This window comes from Priapulus caudatus, unplaced genomic scaffold (genome assembly GCF_000485595.1).
Source record: "Priapulus caudatus unplaced genomic scaffold, Priapulus_caudatus-5.0.1 Scaffold964, whole genome shotgun sequence".
NCBI lineage: Eukaryota > Metazoa > Priapulida > Priapulimorpha > Priapulimorphida > Priapulidae > Priapulus > Priapulus caudatus.
Genome location: NW_014578025.1, coordinates 55,333 through 72,129, shown reverse-complemented (window position 1 = coordinate 72,129; position 16,797 = coordinate 55,333). Strand labels below are relative to the sequence as shown.

At 42.0% G+C, this 16,797-nt stretch overlaps 1 protein-coding gene across 2 annotated transcripts; it reads left to right on the top strand.

The window, feature by feature from the left end:
- The first annotated feature begins 1,495 nt into the window (after positions 1 to 1,495).
- On the top strand, positions 1,496 to 13,885 carry LOC106814692 (selenoprotein O-like). Of its 2 annotated transcripts, none has more exons than XM_014819038.1 (13): positions 1,496 to 1,966; positions 3,135 to 3,319; positions 3,519 to 3,657; positions 4,164 to 4,309; positions 4,593 to 4,716; positions 5,067 to 5,182; positions 6,060 to 6,163; positions 7,200 to 7,401; positions 9,936 to 10,136; positions 10,882 to 11,008; positions 11,745 to 11,899; positions 13,023 to 13,234; positions 13,595 to 13,885. In XM_014819038.1, exons 1-13 carry the CDS (start codon positions 1,637 to 1,639, stop codon positions 13,711 to 13,713), a joined length of 2,160 nt encoding a protein of 719 aa, XP_014674524.1. In that variant the 5' UTR covers positions 1,496 to 1,636; the 3' UTR covers positions 13,714 to 13,885. The 2 variants fall into 2 exon arrangements, with proteins under 2 accessions (XP_014674524.1, XP_014674523.1); XM_014819037.1 differs by having other exon boundaries at positions 11,742 to 11,899.
- Positions 13,886 to 16,797: the final 2,912 nt, after the last annotated feature.

Sequence of the window (16,797 nt, the reverse complement as noted above, 5' to 3'; positions counted from 1 at the left end):
ATACATACATAAACCTCATTGTTTTCCTCTGGAGTAAACGGCATTTCGATTTTAAAAAGGCATCTCGATTTGCATTAGTTGATATATGCATATATATTATATACATACATACATATATATATCAGGAGCGTATAATGACAAATTTGTCATTATACGCTCGTTATACGTCATTATACTATTTGTCATTATACGCTCCTGATATATATGTTTATATATGTATGTATATGTATGCTCGTAGTTGTTACTGATATAGGTGTAGTCAACGGATGAAGTGTAGATATAGTCTGCTGTAGATATTACTAGAATACCGCTTATTTGCTGATGAGTGTGCCTTGGCGTGAGCATTGTGGTGGGTAGTGTTCCCAATCAGCTCCTTGTAAACAAAAGGAGGCCTTTAGAGGACGTAGTGTATGTCGTTAAACGATATTACTATGTATACATTGCCAGAAGATATGTGCGTGCTATGCAGGCACTTAATTGTGTGAGTACATATATATGCAATGCATGGCTGGGTCCGGTGGGTATGATTTTTATGGGTAATCACTAATGTAAATATGGAAGCGGTGTGGGCAATATATTTACAGAGGTATCTTTAGATTGTCTTTGAACATGACAAGAAATGTACGCACAGCTGATAACTTTTACTATTTGTACGGAAAAATTTTTACGGGTAGATGTATTGTACTTTAGCTTTTTGGCTTACATATAGATCATATAGGTGAATTCAATACTAATAGTAATAGCATATCTGAACTTAAATAATTTACACCGGTGATAGGCTGATATGTCTGTGCTAACTACGAGTAACATACATCAGGCAAGCTGCTGTGTGTATAACATTTGGTTGGTATGCTTATATTGTTGCTTTAAATTGTATTGTGCTAAATAAAATGGCTTATTGGCTAATTTACTAACATTAAATGTACTGTTTTTGTACTGCGAGTGCTTACACATAGCCCTACCATACCCCTCTGCTTGACACACTGCCTCGGGCCTTCTCTGTGTCCTCAAGCTCGTAAAATTTGTGTTTAAAGTCCAAGCGAATGATAAAAAAGGGAGAGTCGACGTTGACAGATAAAACACTAATAGAAAGTTGTAATGGGAAGTTGCCTATTCCGTGGTTGACTAGAGAGGAAAGAACAGACGTTCAGAAAGGAATGACATAAACAAACACAATGTAAATTTGAAAGTCTTCATCGAAGATGGCTTTTGACGAAATGCAGTGCATGATCAATGATTTCATTCCTCACTTCAGATCATACAGTACAAGGTGGATAGCAACTTTGCCATGGCCATGAAAAACGTTGTAAAATACAAGCTTGGCATGTAGAAAGTAGATATGAAGGAGGCCAGTTTAAGTTTAGCCGTAACAATCGGTCACATATCATTATGATTTTATCTTTGTATTTAATTTCATATTTCATTCATATTTATATATAGGGAAATATTGTTTACTATTGAGCTCGATAGATGGCGCTCGGCGTCATCAAAATATTGTGCCGTGTGTCAGGGAAATTGTGAAGAGATTTGTAAAGTGCCTGGGGCGCAAACATTGAAACAAGTAATTTTCATAGTTTAAGGGACTCTAACGAAGAAGAAAAAAGAACCTAATCTGTGGCAATGACAGAGTGAATAAATGTCTAGCATTAACATCACAAGAATTTTGCGATGTTATAAGTCCGTCAGTTACACTTGCAAACACTCAGTTGAACTTGTTGTACTGCTTGCAGTCGAACGTAAATTGAGAATATCAACTAGCATTTATAGCCATTTACTAAAACGGGAATTACACAGCAGCTGTACTATGGGCAGTAGTATGGCTGCCACTAGTACTCTAGAGAAACTGAAATTTGATAATAAGGTTCTTCGTTCGCTCCCGATCGATGAAGAAGCAGAAAACTACACCAGGCAGGTCCCAGGTGCCTGTTTCTCTCGCGTTACTCCAACGCCTGTAGAAAACCCCAAGGTAATCTCGTAGTCATGCAAAACATTGTTAATGTGTACGGTACCTAACCGTGTTTATCTTTTGAATTAAAGTGACGTGATATGGCGATTAGGTGCTCTGAGGCGCTGATTCTCTAGAATTTACAAATCCTGCAAGTACGTGTTTGTCCAGTGCACCATATGTACTGTTTCAATATTTAGATAGCCGAGGAGTGTAACCATGCAGATAGAATAGCAGATAATATTGAGATTCAAACTAAACCACATTTATTACGCATCAGGAGACATGTTGGCTATGTGTCGGATCCTCTAAACTTAGCCAAAGTCAACACTGTGCATGAGCGCTATATATAGGTTCCCTGAATCACGAGGGAATATTGCTACACGTACGTGCAAAAACCTATCGACCTGCATGTGTTGCTGGCAAAGCATTGCCAAATAGTGACATACATACCCTGAACTGCTCAATCCTAGTTTGGGACCACTGTATATATAGTTCGCATATATTCTAAACTGATCCGGGGTGTTAAACTAGGATTGAACTGGTTGTTACACACGAGGTGTGAATGCAAGCAACCCCAATAAGTGACCGTGGGCAGGGGTTTTGGGCCAAACTGTCAGAGCGAGCCTTTGAGCACATAAATGCCAGATTATATTCCATTGGAAAGTTAAATCACTTTTAAAAGTCGTGTTTTTAAAAGATGATTATGGCCAGAGGTTACAGGGAACGTTGACTTGTGCTACTGCTAGCCATGCATACAGGTACACTGACTGTTCCAGTGAGTTATTTCGTATGTAATCGAATTAGCAATTTTGTTTTTTAATATCGGGACCATGCAGCAACGCTGAGAGGGTCTATGTCTCCCGGGGGTACTGCCGGAACGTACCCTGGTACTATCTAATATGCCGGACCGTACCTCGCCTACTCTACTAACGAGTCTAGGGAGTCGCCTACGCCTACTCCCGAACCCTAACCCAAACCCTAACCTTATAGCCCTAACCCTAACCTTAATCCTAACCCTAACCATATCAAATAGTGACCAGGGTACGTTCCGGTATACCGGACCGTACCTAGGGTACGTTCCGGCAGTACCCTGGGGGACATAGACCCTATGAGCTGCAGCAACGGTATTTGATAGTCGTGCTTTTCACAGTGGCTTGTACTCGAGCATCTAGTCTTCCCTTTGTAGCTGGTCGTCTTTTCTAAAAGTGCGCTCGAACTTCTAAACGTCGCGGAGGAGGAGGCGAACACCGACAAAGCTGCTGAATATCTCTCGGGCAACAAGCTCCTGCCAGGATCCGAGACGGCTGCACACTGCTACTGTGGTCACCAGTTTGGAGCGTTTTCTGGCCAGCTAGGCGATGGCTGTGCACTGTGAGTTGCTAGCAATAAAAGTATGAACATACCTTCACAATTGTACATACTATCGTACGATTTTGCATAGATGTGTTCATAATAAAAGCCAAATGCAGCACTTCCCTTGCTCTAAACAATCTATATTCAATCCCCTGACACTAGTGGGGGTTGAATAATGACGGACTGTATTAGGTGTTGGTTACTCTGCACTTCACAGATACCTAGGAGAGGTGCTGAATGCAGCCGGAGAGCGATGGGAGGTGCAGCTGAAGGGAGCGGGAATGACTCCCTACTCCCGGCAAGCGGACGGGAGAAAGGTGCTGCGCTCCTCCGTACGGGAATTTCTCTGTAGTGAGGTACGCATGTCCATAGCGGTGTTACGTCGCTTTGGAAAGATGTGAGCAATACGTTCAAGTACACAGCGCGCATCCCCGTGTCAAAAATCCCCACCAGAGGTCAGGCGAGTAGCTATCTCATTTTGCCTTTGGTGGGTGTGGTAATGTCATGCGCAGATTACATTCTGGGTAGTTGATCGCAGGCAGTTTGTCATTGACTACTGGCCCTGTAATAGTATCTACCTTGGTCTAGGTGGGTGGGGGGGGATCCCCCGAGCTTTGTTTCCCCTCGGTAGCTACTGCCCTCGAGGTTTGCTTGAATCATTGCTGTGCAGTTTGTGTGTGTAACTGAACAATAAAGGAGCCAATCTAAATCGAATCTTAGCTGAAACATGTGAAACAAACCAAAACAACAAGGCATGAATTGTCTTCAGTACATGTATTTGTATTTGAATTATGTGCAATAAAGATTTAACAATAATAGTAATAATAATAAAACGTGTTTCATGGCGTTGCGTTGTCCGCAGGCCATGTATCATCTTGGCATACCGACGACGCGGGCCGGCACCTGCATCACGTCAGACACCGCAGTCATGCGTGACATCTTCTACAACGGAAACACGATATGGGAGAAGGCGACCGTTATACTACGAATTGCTCCTACATTTCTCAGGTAACGCAGTAAAGTGTTGTTAGGGATGTAGCCTCTGGTGGGAAAAAGGGGAGCTGTCTTTCCTGTAGATTATGGAGAAATATAATGTAAAAAAATAATAAATGAAAGCCCCATGAATTGAATTAGCCATGAAGTATGGGTGAATCGCCGTGAAACCCTCATCTCAAACCCACATGGATTTCTATTCTAAAGCTATGTAAGATTGTTAAATATAAGTAACATTTGTGCTGTTATTCTTCAGACAAGCAAATTTATAGCCAGTGTGAAATTTATTTTTTCGTAGGTTTGGTTCCTTTGAGATCTTTAAGCCGACTGATGAGTTCACCGGGCGTAAGGGTCCGAGTGTTGGCCGCAATGACATCCTGGTGAAAATGCTTGATTATGTCATAGAGACATTTTTTCCTGAGGTCAGTACTATTCCAGTTTCACCTCTTCTATTTAATTAATATATATATATAACATAGATTAACAAGCAGAGTGCAATAATTTAATTATTACCAAGTCGTATAATAGGATGCACTTCATATAGGATCACTGGATAGCGTGAAGATTTATTAACCTTTTTGTAATCGTATATATCAATATTGGTCATTTGTTAATTCATTATGATCCATCATCAATCCACGAATCTATCATGAGTTTAGGCGATCTTGTCATTCTAAGGCCCTGTTCACGGTTAAAACCATGATGTGGTCTGTGGAGAGAATATGTTAAGGAGTTAATATGATGCCGTTGAGTTACGAAAATGTTTTTTCAGATTCATAAAAAGCAAAAAGGCAGCCAAGAGGATAAATATTTTCAGTTCTTTCGTGACGTGGTGTTGCTAACAGCCAGGCTGGTGGCTCAGTGGCAATGCGTAGGATTTTGCCACGGGTACGTATTAGCATAAGAAACACCTCAGATATACACAATCGAAGCTTTTAGAAGAATTACGTATTGAAGAAATAACAGCGGTGACAATATTATGGCAGTGTTGGTGGCAGTTGGAACGTGCATTGTGTTGTGAGAGTGGCAGTTGCAGTTGGTAAAATTTTCAACGAAATTTGCTGGCTGTTGTGAGTGTGTAATTATAAGGTGTGAAACGTGAAAGATGGCAGGTAGAATATATGGGACATTACTGCCTAGAAACCAAGTGACACAATGTCGACAATGTGACGTGCTCACGTGAAACGCACATAAACTGCTCCAGCTTAACTGACCTATGCTATTTCAAGAGGGTGGGCGTGGTTATCTCCTGTAGGTCAGGCTAGGTCAGTTGGCAAAATAATGTGCAGGATACCTTGTGAAATGCTGTATTAAACATTACTGGGTTCATGGACTGGTAAAAAAGCTACAGTAGTAGTATTTAATGCAGCAGCGTGTTGCAATTTCTATGCTTACTTTAGTGATGCAGTTTTGCTATTTAAACAAACGTTACTAGTCTATCAGTAAGCTGTAGCTAGACACCCTATTTCCTAGCTCTAGAACTATAGCCCTTCGCTCTGCCACAAGCAGCCTATAGTTCTAGAGCTACCAATTTCCTAGCTCTAGAACTATAGCCCTTCGCTCTGCCACAGGCAGCCTATAGTTCTAGAGCTACCAATTTTCTAGCTCTAGAACTATAGCCCTTCACTCTGCCACAGGCAGCCTGCTGCAGAGCGAAGGGCTGTAGTTCTAGAGCTATCAATTTCCTAGCTTTCTCAAACGCGCCGCTGTAGCAAACATATCGTTCTCACGCGATAACTAAAAATATGGGATTCTTTTCGTGCAGAGTTTTAAACACGGATAACATGAGCATCGTTGGACTGACTATCGATTACGGCCCGTTCGGATTCATGGACAGCTACAATCCTGCTCACATCTGTAACTCCTCAGGTAAAGGCCCCTGCACACGGTGAGATTCGTGCTGAGCATGGAGCGTGAGTTTTGTGCTCAGCCGGAATCTCACACCCCCGCACACGGTGAGATTCGTGCTGAGCACGGAGCGTGAGTTTTGTGCTCAGCAGGAATCTCACACCCCCGCACACGGTGAGCTTTGTGCTGAGTACGGAGTGTGAGTTTCGTGCTCAGCGGGGGCACACGGTAAGATTGATGCTGAGCACGGATCTCACGACTGGGTGCCACTGTAGGTCATGTGACTGATCAAAATTGCGGAACCAATGAAAATGCGCCGCCACTGAGTTTTTCGTGCCTAGCAGGAGTCTCACACCCCCGCACATGCTGAGTTTTCAGCCTCGCGAGACCAAAATGATCAAACACGACAGTTATTTTCCTCGCCACATCGCGAGACCGAAAACTCACATAAGTCGACCTCGGACACGGTGAGATTCGTCCCAACACATGGTGAGATTCTGTCCGTGTGTGGGGGCCTTAATGTTTGCGCGTGCAGAACATGTCCGCGTATACCTAGTACAAAATGTGCCATCGATAATATATGCTCATCTAAGATAAAATGCATTGAGAAGAGGAGGGGGGTGACTGGGTATAAAAAATGCACGGTCAAAAATATATGCTCAGCAAAGTTCTAATACATTGAGAAGAAGAGAAGGGTGAGTGGGTAGAAAATGTATGGCATACAAACGAGAAAATGGGGCATGTATGGGTGGCAATATCAATTTGTGTCTTAATGTAAAATTGGGTGCTATAGGGTGTTTTAGTAGGCACATTTCATTACTCTAAATAAAATTCATATTATTTCTCACACGTTGTTTTAAACTTTCACTCTCTTTCATTTCTAATGTTGCACGACTATTTTTCTTTACTTCCATTCTTTTCCTTTTCCTATCTACTTTCCCTTTCTCATCACCCCATTTTCTTGTCTCTCTTCCTTACATTCCCCATCCTGTTATCTTCCCTTTCCTTTTATTCCTTAGACAAATAAAGTAGTAGTTAGATTTTAATAAACTTGCAGATGAAGGAGGCAGGTATGCCTTTGATAAGCAACCGGAAATATGCAAGTGGAATTTGGAGAAATTGGCCGAGGCCATCCAAGCTGCTCTACCTCTATCGAAGTCCAACAGATTACTACCGCTGTTCGACTTCGAATTCCAACAATGTTACCACGCGCAGATGAAAAAGAAATTTGGACTTTGCAAGGAGTTACCGGAGGATAAGTGAGTTGTGTGTTGATCTTAGTCCTTTCAGTAGATCTTAGTCCTTTCAGTAGATCTTAGTCCTTTCAGTGGATCTTAGTCCTTTCAGTAGATCTTAGTCCTTTCAGTGGATCTTAGTCCTTTCACTCTTGATTATAATATCAGTATGATGATGGCAAGCCAACGGCGAGAACCTAATTCTCAGGTTGCACCGAGAATTGGCTTCCATTTCCGAGTGTGCTGTGAAGATTTTATATTAGGCATCGTCTCAAAAAGAAGGGATACACGCACGCATGGCAAGCACTCACACGTTCAAGCGCATGTTCGGAGGTACCTCTAGAGTCTAGAATGAGCAACACCTGTCTATAAAGCACATTTTTTGTACATCCCTTGAGTAAGACTTTTCTTTATATGCAGGTGAGGCTGGTAATAGTTTATTTGAGCATTTTGGCTTGGGAGTCGACATCAGAATCGTACGTTGAATAACATACATATTTTAAAATACTGTACACTGAGTAATGCACTGGCACACGTGCATCTTCCCACATCAGTTTCGTGATCGTAAAACGTACATTTATCATATTATTATTTTTAGCTCATCTGACGAAGTCAGATGCAGCTTGTAGAATCACATCAGCGTGCGTGTGTGCGTGCGTCCGTGCGTCAACAGTTGGGCACAAATCTTAACCGCTCGACGTACAGTCACGATATTAGGGACGTCGGGGGGGGGATCGTGAAAAAGACTCGGGATAACCAATTTTGGGGGTCAAGGGTCGAAGGTCAAGATGTGTCAACGGAGGGGGAATATTCCCCCTTAACTTAAGTTATAGGAGGAAATATGGAATTGCGGCACAAATCTGAACGGCTCGACCTATGCTCTTAATATTCGGTGTATAGTGTGATGGGCAGGAAACCCATCACCAGTGCGAAATTGGGGGTCAATGGTCAAAGGTCAAGATGTGTCAACGGAGGGGTAATATTTCCCCCTTAACTTAAGGTATAGGAGGAAATACGGAATTGCGGCACAAATCTGAACGGCTTGACCTATGCTCTTAATATTTGGTGTATAGTGTGATGGGCAGGAAACCCATCACCAGTGCGAAATTGGAGGTCACAGGTCAAAGGGCAATGGGGGAAAGGTCAGATATCAGAAGTTTTCTGAGAACATGGTCTAATGTACAGAGTGAAAAACTTTTTTGTTTCAACGCTGACCTACCATTTTTATCACTTTATTGAAAGGACCATGAAATGTGCTTTCCACTGACGTGCGAAGAGTAAGTGTCTGATAACATTTTGACCCTCAAGAGGAGGGTTAAACATAGTTTTGTTGACGTTACAGTGTTGTCATATTCATGGCACATCCATAATCTATAAACCCAATAAGCCTGAATAGCCGAACGCGTAGAGCACTGGCGTCACGGCTGAAAGGTCGTCGGATCGAATCCCATCTGTTTTTTAATTATTTTCCTGTTTTCTTTATTTTTCTATCTTTATCCATTTAACTATTTTTTTCCAATTAAAGCAAATATTTACATGATTTATTTACAACAATCTTGATTTTTTTTAAATAGGGTTAGAGTTAGGGTCACAATGCACCATATTAAAAACAGGAGTTTCAGGCACGTGATTTGTATCAACCAATGGGATTTGGGAGGTATGCAGGCCCTATCTGCGTGTCAGGTGGGTGGCTGATAGTATCACAGCATGGGCTAAACGAAGGTAGCAACTAGTTCAGATTATCTATTCCCTGCACATAGTCAGTATGCACGCCATCTATTGGAACAGAGTGAGAAGAATGTCCCGGCAGGATAGGTCAAATGTATATTGCGCTCAAAAGTGCAGAAAGAATTACTTTCTTAACTTCAGTTTAATCACTCATGAGATAAGTGATTGCAGAAATGAATCGTCAAACCTACCAATGAAAATTTGCCAGTTTTGTACTGTCCTTGGCATGGCTTTCTCCGTCGACGTTACAGTAGTGTGCAATGTCGGGATATGGTGGAGCATGCTGGCTTGTGGACGCTGCAGAGCCCGATGGTTGACTGTCAGTCGAAATGTGTTGATCCTCCCCGACATTGAAGAAATCTGTACGTTATACGTGCGTCTGCCTTACCTCTGCTCGCCATCTTCGTTGAAAGTTTGGATGCCGCGCGGCGAAATCGGAATGTACATTTCAATCGATGACATAACTGATACAGTAGCGCGCCGCGTGGGTGTTATTTGTTTATAAACAATTTAGTCTGACTAACTCTCTCTCTCTCTCTCTCTCTCGCCCCCTCTCGCTCTTCCTCTCTCTCTCTCTCTCTGCAATAAAAAAAATGTTTGCTGAAATGATGTGTACGCAACTGCGTATCTGCATATCTGCGCCTAACAAAGGTGTCACTACGCACGACTGAAATGTTACGTTTATAACCGTAGCAACAGACCTCAGATGAGCCCAGTCGCTCTGCGGCTTTTGTTATTTACTATAGTGATTGTATGCATGTATCGTGATCGTAATTTTGTTTTGCGTTGCTGGCAAAATGAGATGAAGAAAATCGCATATGTGTTTTCAGAGCGCTTTTCCAGGCCTTCCTGGACAACATGGAAGCCACTGGAGCAGATTTTACCAACAGCTTTCGCGCCCTGAGCCTACTTCGGCTCCCCGGTTGTGCGGGTTATGACCAAAGTAAGAGAGACCTCATGACTCAGCTGCTCAGTCAGTGTCTGACGCTCGAGGAACTGAAGAAGCAGTACGCACCACAGATGGATCCGAGGTAAGACATCAGACTCGCCGTGTTGTTTTTTGTTGCGATCAAAGTCTCTTCTTTACGTGTTATCTTCCGCATATCTGACCAAGTTCAACTTCTGTGGTCTGTGCCCTGTTATTATCTCAATCGTGAATAGTAGAAAATTAAACTATCTACATATAGTTGTCGCCAGCGAGTGTTGTGGCCGCTGGCTCAAGTTGAACTTTCTGCATCAGAGGTTGTGTAAGTCAATCTTAGGGTATCACCGATGCGTCGGTTATCCTAACTCTAATAACCATTATCGTTGCAGTGATATCAGCTTACTACAGGCCGTTCCCTCGTTTTTCTTATATTCACTGAATAGAAATTCGGTCAAACAATTTTCTGTAAAAAATTGCTCTAAAAACGAGAATTTTGTCAGAAGCACAGCTAACAGGTTCAGGATTTGTTTAATTCCAGAGTGGAAATAAACACAAACGACCTCTATGTGCCATCACTAATTCATATAAAATGTAAAGAAACTAATCGTGCAGAATCCAGACGACTTTCTCACTGAAAATGGATGGCAGTTCACCACATTTAAGACATAGCAGAACCAGAAAGTCTCATCAAATGTCACTGATATATACTGAAACTATTACACTTACAATTACATATAGGTAGACTCGCTTCTATCTGCACAACTGTGTCTACTAACCGAACTAAAATAAATGTTACGTGTATATCGTCTGCATGTCGATTTGTTTGCAACCGTGTGTATCTGTGTTCCCAGGCAATTTGCAATATTTCAAAGTCTGCTGCAGTCTAATCCAGCAATGGTGGAGATGCTGGGAGTGCGCAGAGGCTTGGGAACTATCGAACGTGAAATGGAGCGCATGCTAAAGAGGAGGGAGCTCGAGGTAGTTTCTGTGCAAATAGATGAAATCTTTGTTGTCAAAAAAAAAGTTGTCAATGAAATCTTGTAAAACGAACCAGACGAGTGTCACACCACAGACTGTTTGTTATCTGCGTTATATGCTATATAATTGCCAAACCCTACCTAATTTGCATATTTTTTTTTTACATATCAAAAATATGACCGAGTGCAGGGCCGTAGCTGCGGGGGGGGGGGGAGGCAGCTGCGCCCCTAGATTTTGGAGCAAAATTAAAAAAATAAATTGTTCTACTAAAAGAGAATTGTCGTAGTCAGAATGAAGGCTGTACATGTACTCAAAAGTGCCTCAAATACCATCTCCTGCAATTTACATTTTCACAATTTTCTTCGCGATTTCAATTTTCAATCACTGATCTTTTGTCAGCCTATGAAACGATTTTCTTCGAATTGCCTTTTCTGTATTTTCCGTAACCTCAAGTACATGCCACCAGTCTACACGTATTCATGTGGCACAGTTCGTATGTGCACATCCGGATAGAATTTTCATAGAGGATGATGATTCCTATCGGGGCGACAAAAGACAGTGTGTAGAGGGCTGCTGCTCGCCCCGTAATCCCACAGTCTGCAATACATATAAATAAATAAATGAACAAATAAATAAATAAATCATTTTACAAATAAACAAATAAATAAATAAATCATTTTACAAATAAACAAATAAATAAATAAATACACACGCCACCATTTTCCTTTCGCAGAAGATGTCCAACGCAGAAAAGAGTGCCAGCGATCGAGAGGTGTGGTTCGGCTGGGTGCTTAAATACGCGGCGAGGTTAGAGAAAGAGGTGGCGGACACGGCACAGGTCGAAGCACTGAATGACCAGCGTGTGGCCCTGATGAACGGCGCCAATCCGAGGTAAGGTAATAAATGAGGTAAATAACGAGGTAATAATTATAGTGAGGTCATTAATCAAGATCTACTACTCACTCTTAAATTCGTGCTGTCATTAAATTGACTACGTCACGAATTTTCTATGGTAAAATTTGTAAAATTTTTGTTGCTATTTTTGTACATTAAAAGTAAGAACTAACGGGACTAAACGTATCGTCAAATTCTTACCTGATAAGATTGTTTCTCAACTAGTTAAAAATCCAAAAAACCAGGACGATTTGATATTAGTGTTCCTGACGTTAATTGCTTGCTATGGGCTATGTATGCGTCACGAGTGTATGTTCACATCGAACAATATAGTAAAATAAGAAGTATAATGCAGCAATTTAACCATAAAAAGTGAACAGAATTACTTTTATTTTGTGGGAAAGTGGATTTTTTTTTACTATTTACGGTGACGTAATCACTTTAAGGTAGCCGAATAGAATTCTCTTACCTCTGTTGACGTAGGTTTTGGGTTAGAAGATGTACATGAGTTTACTAGGTAGTTAGAAGATGTATGTGAGTGTACTAGGTAGTTACAACATGTAGGTAAAGAAAAAACTAGGTAGTTTTTCTGCAACGGACTTCCATCTCGGCAAGGGCTTTGAAAATCGGCTTCCCTACCCCGAGCGACAAATATAAATAAGGTTGAGGCGACGACACGAGCCGTCATCCTCACTCGACGACGACGCCTCATAAACACTCATAAATGCATGCTGAATGAATGAATGAACGCTCGCATTCAGGTTTTTTTTTATAATTCCTTTATTTCCAAATATGTTACAAACATGTTATAGCCAATACAATACATATACTTGTACATAATATATAGACAATTTGAAATGTAGGTATACATTTATACGCAATAACTTTATACTTAACTTGCATTGTATATGTTAGCAATACTATTACATATAAATGCATAATCAAGACTTGGTGTATATTGAAATACAGTGCTTATATGTGGTTCCTATCGTCCTATCGACTGTGAAGTAAAGAAGCCCATTTGCCATAAAATTTGTTCACGTTCTTATTTGTTTGTGCTATATACTTTTCTATGCTCATATCATGTTTAACATTGGAAGCAAATGTTGCTCGCGCGCAGGTTTGTCCTGCGAAACTACATGGCTCAGAACGCGATCGACGCGGCGGAGGACGGAGACTTCTCGGAGGTGCAGCGGGTCCTGCGGTTGCTGGAGAAGCCGTTCTCCTCCTCCTCCTCCTCCTCCGGCGACGACGACGTGGAGGAAGCCTGCGTCCTTGCGAGACCGAATTCTGCAAGCCCTGCACGGGTGAAAGATGGCGACGACGACTCACGTTAGTGTGTTCGGCGCTACAGCTTGTAGTGCCGCTTGTTCGTAAATGTAAAAAAAAAAATTTTTTTGATCTGTTTGCGATCGAATTCGCGCGGCAGACGTGATCGTGCGTTTTTTTTGCGATCTACGAAATGTTAAAAAAAATTTAATGTTCAAGACTGAAAAATGTACAGTAGGTTTTTTATGCGTGCCCTTATCCATTGTACTGAGGGTATTCGTTTAAAAGAACGTTTTCGACTTCTCGCTAGCAAATTTTAGATCGTTTTTTTTAATACCTCACTGCTTTCGTAAGTGAGCGTAGCCACGCAATGAGAAAAAAACACGTTTAAGCACTAATTATCTTGTTACTCGTCTCTTCTAGACGTGTCGCCGGAAGCTGAAGCCGCTGCCAGCGATAAGAAGAGTTCGTCTACGCACGGCGACCGCGTTCGCTACGACGGCAAGCCACCTAGCGGGATGAAAGGCCTGCGAGTCACTTGATCCTCGTAAATAGCGGCACCAGCGCATGCGCGGATGTGTGCGTGCGCGTGCGCCGCTAGTCTCCGCCACGTGCGAGAGGTAGAATGCAAGCGATTGAATGTCAAACGAAGGTCGCCAGGGCCGTAGCCTGCGGGGTGGGGGGGGGGCAGGTGACCCCTAGATTTTGGAGCAAAAAAAAAAGTTTTATTGAAAGAGAATTGTCGTAGTCAGAATGAAGGCTGTACATGTACTCAAAAGTGCCTCAAATACCATCTCCTGCGATCTGCATTTTCAAAATTTTCTGTGGGAGGCCCCCAGACCCCACCACCTGTTTCTAACCCTTCATTGAAATCCTGGATCCGCCACTCCTCCCCCCCCCTATGAATTGGCTCAGCCTACGGCCCTGTTCGCTATTGGTCTCAGCAGTAACTGACCTATCACCAGGCTTGCGCGGAAGGAGACGTGGCTCCACCAATCCGTATGTTGGCGCAATCGAACGTAAAAGACGATGCTTAGGCACGGAGTGCCGCGAAAGCGACGTTTTTTAATTGCGACGACGTGGTGAAGAAACGCGTGGAGCCATTTCGCTTGACTTGATCGGCACAATAGCCAATGGTAGAGGGGATGCTTGCGTGGCCGTAGCGTGGCATAGGTCAGTTGTATAATTTTCCTGCACATTCCGGTTTGCCGACGTTTTAGCCCAAATAGTTGCTGAGAACAAGCGATTGCCATAAGGAATGCGTGAAACGTATTACGTGTACAAACATTGGTCGATATGCATCGCACAAATAGCCGTATCACGTTAACTTCATACGATGTAAATATGCTGCTTAGTAAATGTCAATATGAATGTATTTATACAAAGTGGATTGGTATAGATATATTCATGCGCATATCACGACCGCTAAAAAAAACAACAGGATTATTGTTGAGAGTTGGTTAGTTTAGGGAAGTGTCCTAGACATTCAACTCGTGTTTGATGTAAAAGTCATAACGTGCCTTAGCAGGGAAGACTTTCTCTGATGGTTGCATCCTACATGATCGCGGTGCTCCCCAATATTTCCATCATTCAATCTATAGAGAGATGCTTAACATTCTTAAGACGCTGTCATTAGATAATTGTACATCATAGGCTACCTAAACTATTACCAATGTATTTATATATCTGTGAATTTTTAAAGTTTAGATGAATTTATAGGTAACTAGATATAGTTACACTGCTCCCTTTGGGGTCACTGGCGGCGTCGAGAAGCAAATTTGGGTAGACGATTATAATTATATTAATTAATATTAGTGGTTATAAGACATGTGATTATTAGTTGAGCCTACCTCAAACTTGTTGCGATGTTGCTGAAAACGCGGTATGGTCTGTAACAATGGTCAGCAATACGTCTCATGTCGACTATCGCTGAGAGCAGTGAGTGACACTAATAATACGTGCTGGTAAGATGTACTAATGCCAATTGTATTGAAAATGTGGAACGATAATGTGAGTATGGTGCCATGTTAAAATGCGGGGATAAAAATGTATTGATTCATTGGCAAATGGAGTTGGAATGTTTTTGTTTTCTTTTTTCTCGTATTTCTAAAGATGTTCCGTACGCCCTTTCTATAATGCGTTTCCCTTTATATTACATGTTGGAAGTTGTCGTAGCGTGCTATGCGACGTTAAGCACCTCATTGTAGGCATTGCCAAGCAACAGAAACGCTGATTTGAAAGATACAGGAGCACAAGCAGAACAACAACAGTAAAAACAACAGTTACGAGTAGGCAACAACAACAGCTAACAAAACAACGCAGCAAACAAAGCAACAGCAAGTAACAGTCAACAAGCAGCTAACAGTACTAACATCAGCAGCAACAGCAGATAACCAGCACAGCAGTAACAACAAAAAACAGTAGTAACAGCAACAGCATAAAACAGACAACCGTAGCTTAACAACGCAGCACAGCAAACAAAAACACCTATAACCTGAAATGTGTTCAACAGGAAGGCCAAAATAAATCTCACATTACCCTGAAGTTATCTCGAGCAAAAACGGCGAGTATACTCATTCACTGAGCAAAAAACGCGACGCGCGCCGCCGCTAAAGCCCCGCAAAACTTACTTGTATATTCATAATTTTATATATATTATTAATTCATATGATAAATCATCTAAAAACAGACTTTGGCCATTCCATAATTGTTGTATTGTTCCACGATCAGCGTTGCCACCGTCGGGAATAGATTATTGAACTCGATGAATCTATCATGCGTAGCATCCTGATGATGACGGCAACCATCCTGTGGTCCCTAGGCAGCAGGAAATTACCTGTTAAGTTTTCGAACGGTGTATTGGTCCGTCGTTCGGGAGTGTGGGAGCTCGAGCCAGTAAATGTGCAGATATATATATATATATATAGTATAGTAATCAGCGAGTAGATAATAGGGAGCGCCCCTAGATATCAGGAGTAGATAATAGACTTCCATTATACTATCCTGATTATATATAGTAGTAAGTATATATATATATATACATATATATTATATATATATAGACTGTGTGTATGTACGGCGTGTTTGTGTGTTAGTTAGAGAGAGAGAAACGACGATCGAGAGAGAGAGCAGAGAGAGAGTGCCCTTTGCTGTAGTCGTCCGTCGTGTGAGCGCGCGTTGTGACGCGCGTGTGAGCGCGCGCGTGGTGTGCTGTTGTGGCGGGGTGGTGGTGTGTGTGTGGAGCGTGTGTGTGCGTCGTGTGGTGTGTGGCGTGTTCGTGTGTGTGTGTGTGGATACTGTATTTTGGTGTTAATATAGATCCTGAACGGCTGCGCCTATTAGGCCTATATGCAAACAGCTCTGATAGCGCAATCACACAAATCTTTGCTTAGCTATTTATCGCTACAAATAACTTTTTATTCGTCTACACGAGGCGAAAATAACCCGCGGCACTTAAATATACCTAGCACAATTACTGAAATATAGCACAATCCCTCAAACTGTGGCAAATCAGTTTATCTTTTGTTAAATAATGGTGGGACATTACCTGTCACCATCGTTCAGTCGGTGTGTGTGTGGGGGCGGATGCATATGCGCAGTTGAAGCGCTAATATGATGAACGGATC